General features: G+C 36.6%; 1 protein-coding gene across 1 annotated transcript in view; it reads right to left on the bottom strand.

The window, feature by feature from the left end:
• Window positions 1-20,368, bottom strand: part of LOC126456372 (Down syndrome cell adhesion molecule-like protein Dscam2) — a 155,194-nt gene that overhangs the window by 59,764 nt on the left and 75,062 nt on the right. Inside the window, exon 6 of the mRNA XM_050092126.1 lies at window positions 9,432-9,584. Within this exon, the coding sequence (XP_049948083.1) occupies window positions 9,432-9,584 (153 nt within the window). The remainder of the gene's footprint in view (window positions 1-9,431; window positions 9,585-20,368) is intronic.

Here is a 20,368-nt window from a genome sequence, read left to right as displayed (position 1 = left end):
TATTTTTTACTTTTGACTAATTATCATTAACATACATCAGTAAAATCTGCATATTCATAAAAGCGAAAGGTTAGCCCTCAGTTTTAAAGAATATAGCACTAGATCTAATTTCGTGCTTAGTTTTGTGTATGTAATTAATTTCATGGTTTATTTTGACTATTACTAGTTAATATCTTTCATTAAAGAGTGATAACATTAATTGTTCCATGACTTAAATTCTATTGTTGACTTATAAACACGTATGAATACTGCACTAATTTGAAAACATTTGGAAGACAAAACAATGGCATTCTTTAAGTATTTATATGGCTCTATTTGAAAACATATTAGCAAAGCCAGTCCTTAATTCCAAATTAATTACCATTTTTGTCAAAAGTATTGTTTGTATAAGCATATCTGTTAATTTCATTATTTAAATAAATAATTTGGCCTAACCCTCATGGTAGAAGAAACTGTTAAAAAGAAATAATTTTTCAATGTATTGAGTTAATTTAATGACTGATGTTTTGATTGTAATTTCTGTAAATTAAACATCAAACAATGTATAGTTTCAGTACCTATTATTATGACGATATATAAAGGCCCGATTTTTAGTCCCAAGACAGTCAGTCCGTAGCTGATATTCAGATGAGGAACCTGTATTGGTTAGATCAACAATGCATCAACTTAACTGTGAAATAATGTAACACAGATAGGCCATGTGTTAAAACAATGACAGTGTCTGTTCAATACGTACTGTATTATTCTTCAAGAACTGTGAACTGTGTGGTTTGGATTTTACTGTTCATAGATATTCGACAGTAAACTGTTGATGTTTGCCTGCTTATCAAAATTTGCCAATAGTTAATTGTCCATATAACTGTGTAATATTGGGGGGGGGGGGGTTGTGAACAGTTAAAGTAAGAACTATGAAATGCAACTGTGCAACTGCTGGCTACATCATTTACAGTAATCTGTGTTGAACTTCCATCCCCCATTTTCAACTAGTATAACGACACAGAACAACACCGAAGACTATCAGTGAGATAATAAAGCAGGTGAAGGTCACAAACTTCACGAGAATAAGGGATCTGTTGGTAGGACATGTTCTGAGGCATCAAGGGGATCACCAATTTAGTACTGGAGGGCAGTGTGGAGGGTAAAAACCATAGTGGGAGACCAAGAAATGAATGCACTAAGCAGATTCAGATGGTTCAAATGGCTCTGAGCACTATGGGACTTAACTTCTGAGGTCATCAGTCCCCTAGAACTTAGAACTACTGATACCTAACTAACTTAAGGATATCACACACATCCATGTCCAAGGCAGGATTCGAAACTGCGCGGTTCCAGACTGTAGCGCCTAGAACCGCTCGGCCACTCCGGCCGGCTAAGCAGATTCAGAAGGATATAGGTTGTATTAGTTGCTTGGAGATGAAGAAGCTTGTGCAGAATAGAGAGGAGGGCTACATCAAACCATTCTCTGGACGAAGACCACACCAACAACAACAACAGATGGAATGTGGAATGCAATTTCAACACTACAAAGGTAGGGGGAGCAACTGCAAATGAGTGGCACTTACTGTTGATCTGGATAACCCAAAACTTAAATAGTTGAATTCTCAAGAACAGATTCAAAAGGAAAACTTTGACAACAGAATGTCTCACAGCTGAAAATAGTGTAGGTTATTTACTTACTGGTATATGGTATGACATTATAGTGTATCTCTTTTATTATATTCAACTGTTTGGAATTACTTGTAAGTACACCCAGAAACTACAAAATGTAGTAGAATTATTATGTTTAAAATACTTTTCAGTTGTAATAAATTTACTTATGTTACGTAATTAGTAAAGACGTATGAAGTGCTGTAAGTGCCCTAAATACATATTGCCAATTCAATGGGTAGTGTGCAGTACCACACATATACACAAAAGATCGTAGTGAAGGCCCAATAAATGTAAGTCCAAAAATGAATTCTTGTTGTGTTATGAGACATTCTATCCCATAATAGCCATTTGTTTTGTTGACAATACAGGAGATGTTCAATGTGGTTTCCACTAATTCTTACACGTCTTTCAGTCCTTCTTCCTAAAGAATCATGAACCTGTGCAGACACACGACTATTCTTAGACTAGGTCATGTGCATGGTACACAAATCAGGGTGGCAATTCCTCTAGAAAACCTGGAACTCTTAGGGAATTACATTTTACCAGAAAAAGATCAGGGAAATCTCAGGGGATATCAGAAACTTCATAAAATCTCCAGGAATTCAGTGTTTTTAACTTAGCATTGTAATTTATTTGTATCAAGATTTATAAACCCCAAATTTTAAAATACCTAATCTTTCAAAGCTATACTTATACAAATATTGGCCACAGTCTTTGTACAGCTTTGTTTCTTGTCAGTATTTCAACCAAACATCAAAGGGTGTTGTAGCTAGTGTCAACAGGTGACCACACATTGTTACTATGTAGTTTTGCCTCTTGTTTCGAAACCTGAGGTTGGCTGTATGTCACTTGTACTTCCAGGCAGAATCCTTCAAATCACCATCTCAGGAATAGTGGAGTGCTTGAGTTAATTGAACTTTACCAGAAAGAAATACATTTATGGGTGTATTTGTGTTCAATTTTATACCTTACTTAAAACTTACTGATTTCAAAATGTGAAATCTTACATCCCATCAACTTCTTTTAAATGTTTTCCTTCTTTTTTGTTTTGCAGTGACACAATATAATTATTAACACTGAGAGCCACAAATGCACTGGCTACAATCCATGCATCATATATGTTTATGTTGGCTGCGTATGAGTTAAACTGAAAGTTGTCTCAAAAGTGTCAGCATCGTATCATAAATATTGGCCAATGTTGGCACCAATGTCCAATCATAGGGAACAGAGACTTGCATTGCAGAATTGCAACAAGTGTATTGTTAAATAAATGTTTTCTTAGACGTTAATATGCTCCAGTGATTAAATTTTATTGTCACATTTCCATTGTTATAAGAAAGTTGAGGTAAAAATAGTGTTTTCAGTACAACATTTCACTTATTAAGAACATTAAAGCTTTGGTATTCGTGGACATGCAGCCAAGTGGATAAAATTCATACATCAGCAGCAGAGAGCAGTATGTGGAAACAGAAACTAGATGAATTTTAAATCTAAAAAAAGACAATGTTCATGGTGTTCACAAGTAGAGAAAAGGAAGAACACATAGATATATTCATAGATGAAACAAGACTGGTAGAAGATAACACTTGTAATTTTTGGGGATTGCAGTTGACAGTAAGCTCCGGTGGAGTCAACATGTGGATAATGTTTTCTGTAAATTAAGCACTGTAATATTTGTTATGAATCATCTTGGACTTTATGCCATCAAAGAGCTTCTATGTACAGTGTACCATGCTCTATTTGAGCCATAACTACAATATGGAATTACTGTTTGGGAAAATTCTAGCAGCAAAATACAAAAAGAAAATTTACATTGCAAAAGAAAGCTGTTAGGACCCTCTTGAACAAGAAACAAAGAGACTCATGCAGAACTGTCTTCCATAGTCTAAAAATACTGACATTTCCATCTCTATACATTTACTAAACAATAATATCATTAATAAAAGGTTTCGAGGTCATTATGAGTTCTGAAGGTGCGTATACACTGAGCCTGAAACGTGTTTTCAAAATATATTTCTGGTTGCTGCTTGTGGACACCATTTTGAAACCTGTTTTGAAATGTGGAAACAAACATCCGTAGCAATGGGATCGAAGGAAACAGTTTTTCAGGTGGCCAATACATCTTACTGACTCACCGCTGCAAAGCACTAGTGCATGTTTACATATTGCATTGTGTCTGGTGTACAGAGCCAAAATGTGTTAAATTTTTGCTTGTTGTAGTGAGTTAAAAAAAAAAAGGGGGGGGGGGATCAATGCAGAAGACTATCAAATTATTACATATCTCGGTAGACACCAGGCTGAGATCTGCTTGATGAATGCTCAAAAAGGGCACTCTGCAGAGAATTGCTGCTATGATCACTCTTCTGTCACATCCTTAAGCATACCAGAAAATAACAACACTTGTGAGGAAGTAATTTTTGATGATTTATGCAGAATCAAACCAACTGAATAAAGATCTGATAATAATGCATATTTAATTATGTTTCTCATTTAATTACTGTTACACAAACCCTGAGGACTTCCACCAATGCCCCTCTAATTTCAGGTACTATTTGGAATTCAAAATCGGTGGATGACATCCAAGTGAAGTTACAAAAACCAGAGCCGTCTTCAGATATTCAGCTGCTATAGCAAGTTATTACTGCCAGTTGTTCTCTAGTATGTTCTCATCCATCCCCAACAATGAGACATTTTACTTTGTTTCCATGAACTTTCTTAGAGTATTAATAGTTCACCGCCATGTATCATTACAGTTTCTTCATCAATAGACATAATATAGGAGACAATACAAAAACTATATGATAAATAGTGTTACAGACGATGGGAATACATTGCAAGAAATCATTGCCACCAGCGTGGACAGAAACCAGAAACAAAGTTGGAAGCATGTCACGAAATGCTGCAGGAAACATGTTTCGAGCAGTAATATGTTCCCTGTGACAGTGTGTATGCAGCTTAAACACTGTAATGTGTGTGTGTGTGTGTGTGTGTGTGTGTGTGTGTGTGTGTGTGTGTGTGTGTGTGTGTGTCTTAGAATGATGTAGGCATTTTATTCTTCTTTTACAATTAATAGTGCTACAGTGTCTAATTGCAAGACATTTTATGAAGATATTTGGAAAAGTCACACAAATTTAAAGGACTGGCATGAACCTGTGCCTGGTCAACCTACTTTAGTGTATTTAGTTACTGCTGTAGCCAAGTATCTTTAAGTAATATGGGGTGTCAGGCACGTTTTATCTGCATGAAGGGGAAAAGCATACAAATTTTGCTCTAAGTAAGAGAACATCATCTCCCCTTGAAGTGTTTTTTTCAGCCAAAAATGTCAACTGCTATTCTATCATCTACTAATTCTGAGCCACATACTTCAGTATCATCGTCTTCAGAATAAAGTATCTCTGCTGCCTTCAACAGTAAATCTTCCAAGCGAACTTGTGGAATTTTTATTAAAAGAAGGTATTACGATGGCAGAAATTCTCTGGTGTGTTGAAACAATTATGACACTTCAGGAGGCTGAAAAATATGTTGCTGTAATCTCAAGAATATGTAAAGTTAGTGCTATAACTAACAAGATGCAACTTAAGCAAGGTAAGATAAGATATGTTCTTATATTTGGAATTGTGCCTTATTTCAATCAACAGCCGTTTGGGTTGCTGGTGAAAGCCAGTTATATTGTTCTTGGTTTTGACGAATCACTGAATAAATGAAATTGTGGGAAGCACACAAATAGACGTAAATAAAAGATTTTGGGATGAAGATAAAAAAAAAAGGATAACAACAAGATAACTTAATTCCTGCTTTCTTGGTCATTCAAGAGCTTATGACCTTTTATCTTCTTTGCATTGATGTGACAAAAAACTTACCAAGGGAAAGATTCTCCAGATTTCAATGAATGGGCCAAATGTGAATTGGCTGTTTCTGAAAGAATATAAAGCACATTCAGCAGGGCTGAAACAGCTAGACATTGGTAGCTGTGGGCTTCATTATATGCATAATGCTTTCAAAGATGCAATCAAGGCAACACATTGGGACAATGCATTATTTTTGAGAGCCTTGTATAATTTTTTTGAGTATGTCCCAACCAGGAGAACAGACTATACTCAGTATTCAGGCTCCACTGTGTTTCCAAAAAGAATTTGTTGTATTAGATGGCTGGAGAATCCCTCATTTGCTCAAAGAGCAGTTGATATAACAACAAACATGAAGACATTTCTTGAGAGTGTGAAGAAGGATAAGAATGAACCAAAGAGCAAAATTTCGTGTTGGTGAGTATGTTTATTAATGATCCACTGCTGTGTGCCAAACTTGCTTTTTTCAAGCATTAGTCTGTGATATTGAACCTTTGCAAATGTTCCAGACAGATGTTCTGTTAACTCCATTTCTGCACACAGCTTTGGTATCTACAGTAAAAGTAGTATTAGGACATTTTATGAAGCTAGAGATATTTTAAAAAAAGCACATCAATCAACTTAGCTGCTACCAAGGAAGGAAAAAAAAAACTGTCACCGGCAAAAAAACATAATTCTAAATTTTGATACCCACAAAGAATTAAAGAAAACCAGTTCGGATGTAAGAACTGTCAATATTCTTAAGTTTTGACAAGAATGTAAGACAAGTCTTAAAACATTTGACATGAAACTTAATAACAGGTCACCCTTCAACTACTCACTGACACTTTCAGTTACATGTCTTGACCCAGGTTTAGTTGTGTCCAACATGTTTGGCAAAATCACATCTTGATAAGCTGCTTTGTATTCTCACAGAAAGTAATCACCCAAATGGAACTGCAGCAGATAATGGAAGGCATGGATTTGAGAACCTGACTCGCTATCACAGGCTATCTATTCTTTTTAAAGAAAACAACAATTCTGAAAAAAGAGATGATTATTTCTAGTCGGATATCCTTAATGATAAATACCAAAACTTGATGGTTGTCATGAAATCAGTTTGTAGTCTTTCCCATGTAAATGCTAACATTGAAAAGGGCTTTTCAATTAATGGTGAATGCCTCTTTGAAAACATGAGGCAGAAATCAGTTGTTAAACATAGCCAAATATATGATGCTGTGTCCAATACAGGCGACATCGAAAACTTGGATATTCCAAAATCTCTTATTCACAGCACAAGGAATGTATACTCACATTATGTAGAACATTATAATCAACTCAAAGAACAATACTTTGCAGGGGAACAGAGCATTTTAGAAAAAAGGAAAAAAAAAGGCTCGGAAGTGAAAGAGTCGGAATCAAAGTGTTTGAAAATTTTAGAAAGTGCTACAAAAGAAGTGTTTGCACTTGAGGAACAAATAAAGGCTTTGAAAAGTTAGATAACTGCATTATGACAGTGCATTTGTTTCATGAACAGTGAAATTATAGGAAAAATTCGAAAGTTTACTCCTCTGCCAACTTTCTAAATACTGTAGATATTTTATGTGTTTTGGGTTGGGACTTGAATGTTACAAGAAATCCTTGGAACCAGCATAATTGAAACATTTAAATTGTAAGTACACATTACTTCTTATTGAAAATAATTTTTAAAGTGTTTGATTTTTTTTGCAGAAAATTGTATTATGTTGTATAAGCCTGATTAATTTTAAATAGATTTCTATTACTTTAATATTTTTGGTTTTGTTGTGAGTGGCCTTTTAACTGCTTCATTTTAAATCTCCTATAACAGTATTGTTTTTCCTAATCTATAAGTGTACACAATACTCCAAACATTTTTTTATGCTATAAGTTCCTTTCCCTTGTAGGCGAGGACAATCACTTATTAATTTCTGTAGTGATGATGTGAGAAAGAAATAAATATATTCACCGGGAAATCTGTAATACTTACAAGGGAAAACCTGGAATTCTCAGGGATTTTTTTTTTTTAAAAGTTCAAGTAGCCACCCTGCACATGCTGCACTCATTAAAAAGTATCAGGGTTAGGTACCGTAAAAATAGATGTGGAAAATAGGTTGGTACCCCATTGTGCATAAAACCAAGGGTTTTCTATTTCCCCTTTAATATGGATGATCTGTCATGTGAAAGTGAGTGATAAGCAGCACTTCTCAATTTTAATTTGTTTGATATAGTGTATAGTTATCCATAATTCCTGCACATGCATTGATAATGAAGTGAACCTAATGCCTTGCTTCCATGATTTATGCAGGATTTGCATCTACCCACATGTAATTATTGAGGTGTCATGCTGTGTGAATCTACAGATAACCTGAGAAATGCAGATTTTCAGCAGTGGATCTTGGCAAAACCGTAATCTGGCATGGTGGGTTCATGGCCAGAGAGTTTGCATACATTTCAAGCTGATATGAATGAAATAACAACCCATGCAGAAATAGCCTTACAAAAGAATAGTTTATGCCAACAGCAGCTCCAGTTATTTGCATACTTGATCCAGAGTAATTTTCTACTCATTAAGCACAAGCTCCTCTATATATGGCATGTGAAATATGTGACATCTATAACAGTTCTCACTGTGAATGATGTGTGTGCAAGTCACTGGAACAATCTGCTGAACACTATTATTATTATTATTATTATCCCAGGTGTAATGCAGCATTGGTTCAGTGTACATGACTCATGCCTTTTGATTAATGCTGTTTGCTAATCCAAATCAGAATATCATGTCTGCCTTTCCCTGCATGGGATAATATGATTCTGTTTCAGTGATTATGTTGTTTGAATTTTGCAGCATCACTAATCTTGTTCTCTTGCCAGCATAACCTCAAAATGATAGGTTTGAAATGGCTAAAGTAGTACACAGTGGCTGACAACACTATCACAGTCAGAGAAGTAGTTACAGAGATAAACAGAACCAATAAACGACAGGCAGACAGCTGACATATCTCAGTATTGAATATTCCTAACAATAAAAGGGCCCATATCTCAACGCATATTTGTTTGTGGACATATGTTTCTGGACTTTTTTCTGGTTGACATGTAAGAATATGGGACACTTATTTTGAAGATTCTGTATATAAGATATGAAACAAAGTGGAAGCTCTTCAAGACATAAATATATGAAAATGGTCCAGAAACAAAGAATAATGCATTTAATTGAGTACAAGCAACTTGGATCTCTATCAAGAAAGTCTAGTAAAATGTGTTTGCTTTATTGTATAATTTCCAGTACTAAATAAATGATCAGTCAAAAAAAAAAAAAAAAAAAAAAAAAAAAAAAAAAAAAAAAAAAAAAAAACCTGCACTGAGGAACATATTAATAGAATAAAAAAATCTGCTTCAGTTGCCAGTAATTTCTTATTTATTACACACTATAATAGTAAGAAGTTACTAGTGGCTGAAGCAGATTTTTTTATTCTATTCATACATTCCATTACCATGCCCCCCCCCCCCAGCCCCTGTAGTTCAAAGTTCCCAATAAGAAATGTGCTGACACCATTTGCTGATTAAGTCTTTTTGTTTTATTCATAATGTAAACTAGACTTTGGTTTCATATGGCGTTATAAAAAATTGTGCATAGCAACTTTACAATAAAATAACATATAAAGACAATGCTTACTGAATTAAATAAAGTGAGAAATTGCTGAATAAGTTGTGGAGGAGAATGTAGGATATGTTATAGCTTTGAGGAAAAACTGAAAGGAAAGAGAGTAATAGATAATGATATTAAATAAATGACAATTTTGTTTGTGATATTTGTTAATATGATTGTCACTTGCTGAAGTGGAATTGACTGCTAGAAAATATGGAGGTCTCAAACAGTAATTCCTCCACAAAATAGCCATACAAAACATAATAGTTAAATAGCTGAAAACAACGTACCATCCTCTTGTGTTCGACAGAAAACTGGGTTGCTTGCTGCACCATCTCCTTTTCGAGTGTAGGCTTTCACTTCTATACTATAATTGCAGAAAGGTATGAGGTCCAGCAGTTCAATTTTATTTTCTGATGTTTGTTCTTCCATTGTTTGAAGGTCTGGAAAGGAAAAGGAACAGAAACGCATGTAAATGATTGTGGAAGACATTGTTCAGGAGTCAAAGTAGAGTAATTTTGTATGTCATTGATCATAAATCTTTTAAAAGTAAGTGAAGTTATGTGTCTCCTGTAAGGTATGTGTCCATTACTGCAATTTATGCAGATTCTTGGCAAAATGTCTTTGCCATTCTCAGTGAGTTTTGTTTACTAAACAACATTAACATATGTAATCAGAGCTAGATTATTGGTTTCATGGATGGTTTGCTACCATTTGACATTAACAGATTCATTCAGCAAAACTTTGGCATTTTAAATAGTGATAAGTAGCATGCCTGTAAATTATTTGACTGCACTAATTACCCTAGTGAAAAATGAATGCATGAAAGATTGCTCTGTTGCTTCGAAGAATCTATTGAGTTAACAAAAACTGTAAACATGCCCACTGGTATCAGTGCACATAACGCAGTTAACTGAATTTCAGTAAAGTATTATGGAGGCTGGATGAAACTTCTAAATAATTGTTCAGAGTCCTGGTTATGAAGTAGCAGTCATGTTTCATTGTTGCTGCTTGTGATTCAAGGATGACTTACAAGCTGAACATCCTGGTTCCAAACAGCAGTAGTGTATAAATTTACACTTGGATTACTGCGTTTAACAAACAGCTATTGCTTTTTGCATTGATCATAACACAAATTAGAACCAATGCTACAACCAGAACGTCAGCTATGTCCATCAATAACTGTGGGTTTAAGTAACCTCTATCTTATGAATACAGGTTAAGAGGTAAAATCAAACAATGGTAAATTATGGATGGAATAATGACAGTATTATGGAAAGGATAAATTGCTACTCACAATACAGCAAAGATGCTGAGTTGCAGATAGGCACAATAAAAAGACTGTCAAGCAAGTACACTTTCAGCCAAAAAGGCCTTTTTCTGAACTAGACAATGTACGTTACACACACACACACACACACACCACACACCACACACACACACATGGCCACTGTCTCTGCCTGCTGGCCTCATTTCTTATTACAAGCCATACTTTACTGCCTTAAATGAAAGTGATTAAAAAATTAAAAACCTTTGTACAGAGACTTAACTAATACCTTGGAAATCTCGGAGGAATGGATACAGGACTTGCAAAGAAGTATAGTGTCAGCTCTCCATTTTCTTAGTTGCAGATAATTTTTTGTTGCTACATGTTTTCTTCAGTTGTATCCTTTTGTTTTTCATTTCCAGCTTGGTTTTGTGGTATTTTTTCTTTTCAAGTATTGTCTTCTGATGGTTAAATGAAATGCTGAAAATGTTTAGCTGTGAAACAAGGACCTAACAGCCATATCATGGATTGTCTTACTCATTCCCATATTCCAGGTGTCTGCTGTATCTGGTGAAGAATGTCAAATTTATCAGTAGGTCAATAGCATCTGTAAATGCTCCCCAAAATAAAAGTCCGGTGGATTGAAATCAGTAGATCAAGCAAGCCAAGATGTTGCTGTCCCTTGACCTATCTATTTCTTTGGGAAACACTGATTTAACATTATCCTTATTTGAGAAGCAAAATGAGGTGGTGTCCCTTAGTGTATGAGCCACATGTTCTGACATAAGTGTAGTGAAATTTCTTCAGCAAAACATTAGATGTTCCATTAAAAATTAACTGTCCAGTAGAAAATGAAAGGTCCACTTAATCTGTCCCCAATTATGCATGCCCATATATTGCTAAACAGTTGTTGATGCTTTTTTTCCACAACTGTTAATGCATTCTCATCTGCCCATACAAGAATGTTGTGAAAATTCTGCACTCCATTCCTGGTAAACTTAGTTTCATCAGTGACCAGCCAGAAAGTGTTGATCCTGAGCACACATCTCCAGCAACCAAGTACAAAACACTTTTCTGGACTGAAAATCTGTTTCAGTAATATGTTTCACTCACTGAAGATGGTATGGATAAAGGAGATACTCTTGTAACACTTTTCACACTATCACATGAGTCACATTCTCAGTTTCTGATTTCTCTAGTACTGCTGCCATTATTGTCCTGAGTGTGATAATGTACTCAGTCTTTTAACTCAGGTGTTCTAACACTATTTGCCTTTTCCCAAAAGACTCTGCCTACACAAGACATTGGTGTATTCTTTGGAAGGTCTTGTTGTTCGGTAAATGTTTGTTAGGAAATCTTTCAGACTATAAATGTCTCGATTCAGACGCACTGCAATTTGCAAGTCCATACATGAGATGTGTTTGGAAATAGCTGATTCGGTTCCAGGTGTGGGAAGAATATTCAGTACACACTAAACACTAGCCCAGTAAGAACTGTAGAGTACACTTCCACTACTGATTGTGTTCTCAATACTAGAAGAATTTGTTTATTTACTAGTACCATGGCAACTACAAAAAAATATAAGAAAACTTTGAATTGATGAACACTTCCCAAAACAAACAATATTTGAAATAAAAATATCTACTTTTGCATCTACACTCTGCAAGCACCTGTGAAGTGCATTGCAGAGGGTATGTCCCACTGGACCAGTTATTAGGGCTTATTTCCATTCCATTCACATATGGAGTGCAATAAGAATGACAGTTTAAATGCCTCTATGCATGTTGTAAGTAATCTAATCTTGTCCTTATGATCCCTATGGGAGTAGTATGTACGGGGTAGTAGTATATTACTACAGTCATCATTTAATGTCACTTTGTGAAACTTTGACTTTCTCAGGATAGTTTCTGTCTATCCTTAAGAATCTGCCAGTTTAATTCTTTCAGCATCTCTGAAATATTCTGCGACACTGATCAAACAAACCTATGGCCACAGATGAAGCTTCCGAAGTTACTGTTCTTGCTTCTGTTGCTATGAATCGACATCTGAGCACACGACAGATTGAACATGAGATTGGCATTCCTAAAACCAGTGTACATCATATTCTTACATGTCACCGGTTACATCCCTACCATGTACACCTACATCGAGAATTGCATGTGAATGATTTCCAGAATCATGTACTGTTCTGTCAGTGGGCATAGCAGCAAATCCTCGCCATCCCGAACTTCTTCTCCAATGTTTTATTTACTAATGAATGTTCCTTCTCAAACAAAGGGCAGGTAAATACAAGGAACATGCATCATTGGTCCAGCAACAACCCACGATGGCCTAGACAGGTGGAACATCAGAGTCAATGAAGAGTTAACGTCTGGTGTGGGATGCTTGGTACTACAATTATTGGCCCTTATTTCATCAATGGTAGTCTAAACGGCACAGCATATGCCAACTTCCTCAGATGAATTCTTCCTCCTCTTCTGGATGAACTACCGCTAAGAACCAGAATGCTTATGTGGTATCGACATGATGGATGTCCATCTCATAATGCCTTCCATGCATGTTGAGGAGGAACAGTTACTTGGCTTGCTAGGTCTCCTGATTTAAATCCTCTGGACTTTTTTCTTTGGGGATTCATTAAATATGTTGTCTATCATGACATTCGAACAACTCCAGAGGACATACAGGAACGTATTGTGTTTGCTTGTAATTCTCTTCAGCAGGCAACACTGGAAGCAGTAAATATTTCTTTCATTCAATGAGTGCACCACTGTATCGGTGTCCAGGGTCACCACTTTGAGCACCTTTGAATGTTCTACTCCTGGGCAATGGTGCAGGAGAGTCAAAGTCAATTTTCTGTTATTTTTTTTACTTGGTTTTCATTTGTTTTCTGACAACTCCAGCAAGTCGATGAGTTTGTGATCCTGAGCTCAAAGTCAGTGTTGAGTTAAGTAATTAATAATGTTGTTTTTCAGTGAATGGTACACTGTGATACATTTCTGAATAGGTCTTTAGGAGAGGAAATGAATTACTGAATAAAAAATATAGGGTACCATTTAAAAAAGTCATACCGCTGTTCATATCTTTGTAAAATACAAAGTTACGATGAAGGCAATCATGCTGACTGATGCCCCCCTGATGACTAAAGAACATTTGCTTGAAATATTTTGTAATTTGCATCTGGACAAACAGTCATTTAAGGTGGTCATGATAAATGGGACACCCTGTATATGAAGAACAATAGCGGACCTAAGATTGAGCCTTGAGGAACTCCATTTGCTTTGGAGTGTTCTCAGTATTTCACCTCACACCAATATGTAATGTGAGTAATTTGGTGATAACATTATGGAACTACCGTAACTGGGAAGATTTTGTGTGTAAAACTGAATAGGGAAATATCTAATAACAATTCTAATCATGCAAAAGTTGGTCTGTCAAGTATTAATAATTTGAACTTATTTTAAAATTAATATTCAGGTAGCATATACTGCAAAAAATTAAAAAGAAATCAGTGCTTATTACAAAATCATAACTGCAGAAACAAAGCTAGGTACATGTTTTAGTGGTGTTACTTACCATCCCAAGTAGACAGTGCACGGTACACTATCCGGTAACCCAAGAGAATCCCATTAATCTCATTGGGAAGTGGTGCTGACCACAAAACTAAAATGCTGTGGGACGTTAATGAAGTACATTGTATGTCAGTTGGAGGTCCTCCTGGAACTAGAAAATTAAAAAGTGTGTAAGTAAATTATTTCAAGTAAACAATTTATTTATAAATTATGGTGAGCTTATTCAATGGCCACGCTGCTGAAACTATTTCAAAAGAAGTATATAAGCCAGATATTCTGTAATTTAAACTGCAGATTGTGGGTTACTGTTCAGCACATTAAAAATATGCTTTAAACTGCCCTATACAAAATGTGGCTGAACATTCATGGAAGCTACACTGAACACACACTGTGTAACATCAGACATTGAAGCCAAGGGTATAGAACTATTAAGTACAATCCATTAATATCCAGGATGTGTTTTCTGTCCGAATGAACTAAAGGAGAGAATTAATTCAATTTGTTAGTGGCATAAGAGTAAGGGCCCAGAGTTCTGGAATTCGATCAGAGAAATTCTACAGATATTACATTTCATTAGGTCCATTGTTAACACAGTGGAACTCCAATTTTACATTCTCTGATGTTATGTTTTTTGCAATTCTACACCATAAATTTGTAGCCCCTGTGGAAAACCCATAAGATCAATGCTAAAAATTTCTCAGTTTTACGTATCTTCCTATTAACGTTACCTTGATTCTAAGTTCTTACTTGACATATCGCCTGACTTCATCCTGTTTTCTTCATATTGACATTTGATGTATCTGGACAAGTTATAAGCTGCTCAAAAGACAGATGTTTTGCACCACGGGTGCTAGCAGAATTAAGGGAATATTTTAGACCGTTGTGGAGAGGGGAGATGCAAGAGAGGAAATGCTGACATAATCACTGATCTGTGTTGCCAACACAGCTTGCAACAACATTTAGCTTCACTTCACAATTATGATACAACTACTGCTAAGTTGCAGCAATAATGGAAAAACAAGACAGTCAATGCAAAGTGTTGCGGACTGAGCCAATACGTGATGAAGGGATGCTCCCACCACCTTTTCTTGTGCCACTTATAACTCAATTTTATCTTTTTGCATCTATATGCAATGTACTGTATTCCATAACGATATCAATCTTTTAAATCCAAACACTTTGAGTCTTTAGAATATGCTCAGTCACAATCGAGGAAATGTCACCCATTTCCAGCTAGTGAACTCTCATTGGCTTACAACTTGTTAAGTCATCCAACAGCCAGCACAGTCACCATACCACACTAACGCATGTTGTATGAGCTCACCTGTTGTATGTTTAGAGAGTGCAAGTGGCCCTTCAGTATGGGACTGCAGATGGGGGTGAAAGAATTTTGTGGAGTGCGAAAATATACTTTTTGTGCAGATGATGCGCTGTGACAGAGATGTCACACAGAAGTAGAACAAGGGTTTTGCAATAGCACATTTTAAAGACTTTCATGTTCAAATATGACAGGAAACAGTTGCAACAAATACATACGTTACTCATGTAAATACTTTGCACCACTCACACTACACAATGTAGATCATAAAGATTGGCAGTAGTGATAGAGGGCATGAAGAAAGACTAACACCTGAGCTTTCTTTCAAATTTACATTTTACACAGTGTACAGAAATTCACTGAGTCGACTTCTAGTAAGCATGTAATGCCAATTGGGGAAGTAAACTCATTTTTCACATCTTTGATTCTCTCATCAAGCCTAAAATCACACGTTAATGGTGGTGAGCACATAAAGTGTGGCTCATAAGAAAAGCATTAATCAATAACAGCAATGGTGACTAAAGTACGTTGTTAAGCAGATGTCCGGATATGCTTATGGTTTAACCACTTAGCTGCTGGGATGTTTTTGGTTGAATTCTACAAGTTCATCAATTTTTTCCTTTTTTCTGGGCATACACAAAGGATAATCTCTCAAAAATGTATGTTTTGAACATATAATTTGCAGTCATAGCCTATTGGAAAACAGCTCAATTACCTTGCATGCAGATACCAGTTTCAATTTTTTGATGAGTTTCTACTGGCTGTTACACATTTGTGATTTTTTAAAGAACTGACGAAATACATACCACAAACTATTGTACTCTTGGAGCACATAGAAAACTACCATGTGGTCTGGATCATAGAGACCTTAAATCTCCTTTGCCACACCAGTGTTGGTTCAGTAGACACAGATCCACCAGTGATAACCCGACCCTGCTGGAAGTGCTCATGCAGCACACTTTCACATGGAAACAGCTTTTCAGAATGATATTTTTCAACACAGATAAGGTATGTGGTATTACGTTGGAGCACAATTTTCTTGGATAGATCCTATTTTCTTCCAATCACAGTGTTTTTTTACAGCAAAGTGCTCTCTGACAGATTTGAGCAGGAGAACGGTGTCTCTTAAGTAGTATACAACTATCTTCTATTGCCCTAATTATTATTATGACCATGATGAGAAGCCCAGTGTAATGACTACTATTTGTGGAAAATTTTGCAGTTTTTTGTTGCTCTCCCATCCTACAAAAGCAACTAGTCAGCTGAGATTTACAATTACGAGGATAGGATGCCCACAGAGAGAGAGAGTGAATTGATTTTAACAGTGTTAGACAGATTTTCTATTTACTTGACTTGCAAAGACTTTGTGCAGTTCTGGATCTCATGTCTGATCTGAAGTTGTCATGCGCATAACTACTGTCTGTGCTGTGGCCGGTGAGTTTCCAATGCCATCCGATAGCAATTCTTCATGGTCTGTTATGTGTACAGATTCATTGCTATTCCAGAACCACTTGTGTACCAAACTGTGCCTTGCTCTCCCATGAAAGCAATTTTCACAAATTATCCATGAGCAATGAGAACAACAGAGGAAAAGAATGACACGTATACAAGATAGTTACAATCAAATTGTACAGAGCAGTGATGGAAGTATGTAAAGAAATGAGGGGGAGTGAAAAGAGGGTCCATCAAAGAAAAAAGAAGAGAGTGTGAAAGCAAACATTAATGAATTGGAGCTTTTTAGGAATCAGAATGAGGTGAGGAAATATTATAGAAAAATAAATATTTCCTGGAAACCCTTCACTACAAAAACTAGCTTGGTAAAGGATGAAACAGGGAAAATCATAGGTGAGGTGAAAGATATTTGTGAAAGATAGCAGTAACATTTTTATAAACTCTTCAACTCCAGACTGATACTAGTAGCAAAAGATCCCATAGATGTGCAAGGATGATTTAGATGAAAATCCTGTCCCACTAACTCTTGAAGAAACTGCTTTGAAGAAATAGAAGAACAGTAGATCACCAGAGAGTGATAATATTCCAACAGAACTGTTCAAGAAAAGCGGCAGGCATTAGAGCAGATTTTCATTATGAGGTGGAAAGGAAATGCCTCCACAAGTGAAGAGAAGGAATTATATGCCCTGTGTACAAGAAAGAAGACATGTTGGACTGTGACAACTATCAAGGAATTACGAAATGTGGTTTATGAAGTATTCTCCAACATACTGTCTGACTACCTCCTCCCAACTGTTCAGAGATAATGTGAATTTCTTCCAGGGAGACCAACAGCAGACCATATCTTCAATCTAAGGAAAACTTCAGCAAGGATAGTTGAATTTGCGATTGGAACACATCACTTTTTTTTTTTATCAACTACCAGTCAGCAAATGACGCTGACAAGGAGAAACTTGACTGAACTAAGACCTCCTTAAATATTGTGAAGTTTCCTGAGAATAACGAAGAATGAGGCGCTCAGATAGCCTAATGGTATGGCAATCACTCGCGATAAGCGGAAAGTCCGGGTTTGAGTCCTGTTCCAGTACAAATTCTCATTGTCGTCATTCAATTATACGCTTCACGGTTGACCATATTTGCAACTGCAAATACATGTCATGTATTTTGTAATGGCTGTAGTCATCACAGTGTTTGCTCCTTCGGACACTACATCATGTTTCTAAACAACACTGGCACTGCAATATTCGAATGATGTCAGATTCACTAGATATTTGAGATAATGTAAGGCAGGGAAATGCACTGGCAGTCTCATTTTTAGTATTGACTTGGAGAAGATCATGAGGGATGCAAACCTGCAGAGCAGAGAAATTAGCTTGTACGAATCAGTGCAGATACTCACTTATGCTTATAACATAGATATACAGGGTCTTACAAAAAGGTACGGCCAAACTTTCAGGAAACATTCCTCACACACAAATAAAGAAAAGATGGTATGTGGACATGTGTCCGGAAACGCTTAATTTCCATGTTAGAGCTCATTTTAGTTTCGTCAGTATGTACTGTACTTCCTCGATTCCCTGCCACAATTTTCACAATCAACACGTATGGGCTGACGAGAATACGCACGCAATTGTGCAATCACGTCATCAACACAGATTTTCTGTGAACGTTTGGGCAGGCATTGTTGGTGATGTCTTGATTGGGTGATGTCTTCCACCTACGCTCAATGGAGCACGTTATCATGATTTCATACGGGATACTCTATCTGTGCTGCTAGAACATGTGCCTTTACAAGTACGACACAACATGTGGTTCATGTACGATGGAGCTCCTGCACATTGCAGTCGAAGTGTTCGTACGCTTCTCAACAACAGATTCGGTGACCGATGGATTGGTAGAGGCGGACCAATTCCATGGCCTCCAAGCTCTCCTGACCTCAACCCTCTGGACTTTCATTTATGGGGGCATTTGAAAGCTCTTGTCTACGCAACCCCAGTACCAAATGTAGAGACTCTTCGTGCTCGTATTGTGGATGGCTGTGATACAATACGCCATCCTCCAGGGCTGCATCAACGCATCAGGGATTCCATGCAATGGAGGGTGGATGCAGGTATCCTTGCTAACGGAGGACATTTTGAACATTTCCTGTAACAAAGTGTTTGAAGTCACGCTGGTACGTTCTGTTGCTGTGTATTTCTGTTCCATGATTAATGTGATTTGAAGAGAAGTAATAAAATGAGCTCTAAAAGGGAAAGTAAGTGTTTCCGGACACATGTCCACATTACATATTTTCTTTCTTTGTGTGTGAGGAATGTTTCCTGAAAGTTTGGCCGTACCTTTTTGTAACACCCTGTAGTTGCAAGAACTCAGAAGGCAATGAAGGCGACATTCATCACACTTGAGCAGGTCTGTAGGAATAAGGGACTGGATGTCAACTAACATAAAACAAAATGTATGGCTGCTGGGAGAGCACACAAGAAGAACATGCCTTCCTTAATAACTTTGGGCAATTATACTTTTGAGACAGTTGAGCAGTTTAAATATCTGGGATTTATGGTCACCCACTCAAATGACAGCTCTTATGAAATTGAACATAGATTAATAGCAACCAACAGAGCCTATTTTGCATTAAAAAACTATTTTACTGAAGGCCCTTAATAAGAAAATTAGCATTTAACATCATGTCGACAATAAGTTCATTAGAGATGGAGCAACAAGGAAGTATAGGAGAGGAAAGCCCTTTCAAAGGAATCATCCTAGCATTTGCCATAAGAAATTTAGGGAAATCAAGGAAAACCTAAATTTGGATGATTGGACTTAAATCTGAACTGTTGCCCTCCTGAATGTGATTCCAGTGAGATAACCAGTGCACTACTTTTAACATGATCACCAAATTAATGATTTATGAAACACTTGTAAGACATGTGCTTACATAAACCTTGGAAACTTTGTCACTGGCATCAAAAGGTACTGTAATGTTAGGTGTCTTTGAAAGAAAGGCACTTTGAAGAATCGATGGCCCAACCAGTAAAAGAGGAAGACGCAGGAGGAAGCGCAGTCATGAGCTGTATTCTAATATAAAGACCCACCCATCGAAAGAATAGTGAATTTAATCAGATTGAAATGAGTGTGGCATGTGGAAGTAACTAAAAGAATATTAGATGGAAAGCCAGGGGGTCCAAGAAATGAGGTTGCTGAGAATCACATGGATAAACTGGGTCATGGAGGACCTGCAAAAAATGGGATGTACAGGATAAGAAAAATTGTGATAGCTGGTGGATTGTTGGTGAAAAGCCCAAGGTTCTCAATGAACTGTAGAGCCACAGAAGGAAGATTAAATTTTTAATGAGCACCGCAGCTAATAAAATGTATTTACAGATGTGTCTAAGAAGTGGTGACTCTTGGTTGCTCTGTGGTTTCCTGAGCAATATTTGTTTACAAAATGAATTACTGTAGGTAATGCAGAATTACATGCAATATTGAGTGCACTAGAGCAGATGGGATGTATTTGCACTGAGAAATTGATCTTAAATCTGTTCAACACAAGCACCCAGCAAACAAATATACTGCCTGACGAAAGAAGTGAAGCACCCAGAAGAGGAAAAGTAATTGGAATGAAAC

Source organism: Schistocerca serialis, chromosome 2 (assembly GCF_023864345.2).
Source record: "Schistocerca serialis cubense isolate TAMUIC-IGC-003099 chromosome 2, iqSchSeri2.2, whole genome shotgun sequence".
NCBI classification, from domain to species: domain Eukaryota; kingdom Metazoa; phylum Arthropoda; class Insecta; order Orthoptera; family Acrididae; genus Schistocerca; species Schistocerca serialis.
The sequence above is the reverse complement of the archived record's forward strand: the minus strand, read 5'-3'. Positions and strand labels throughout refer to the sequence as shown.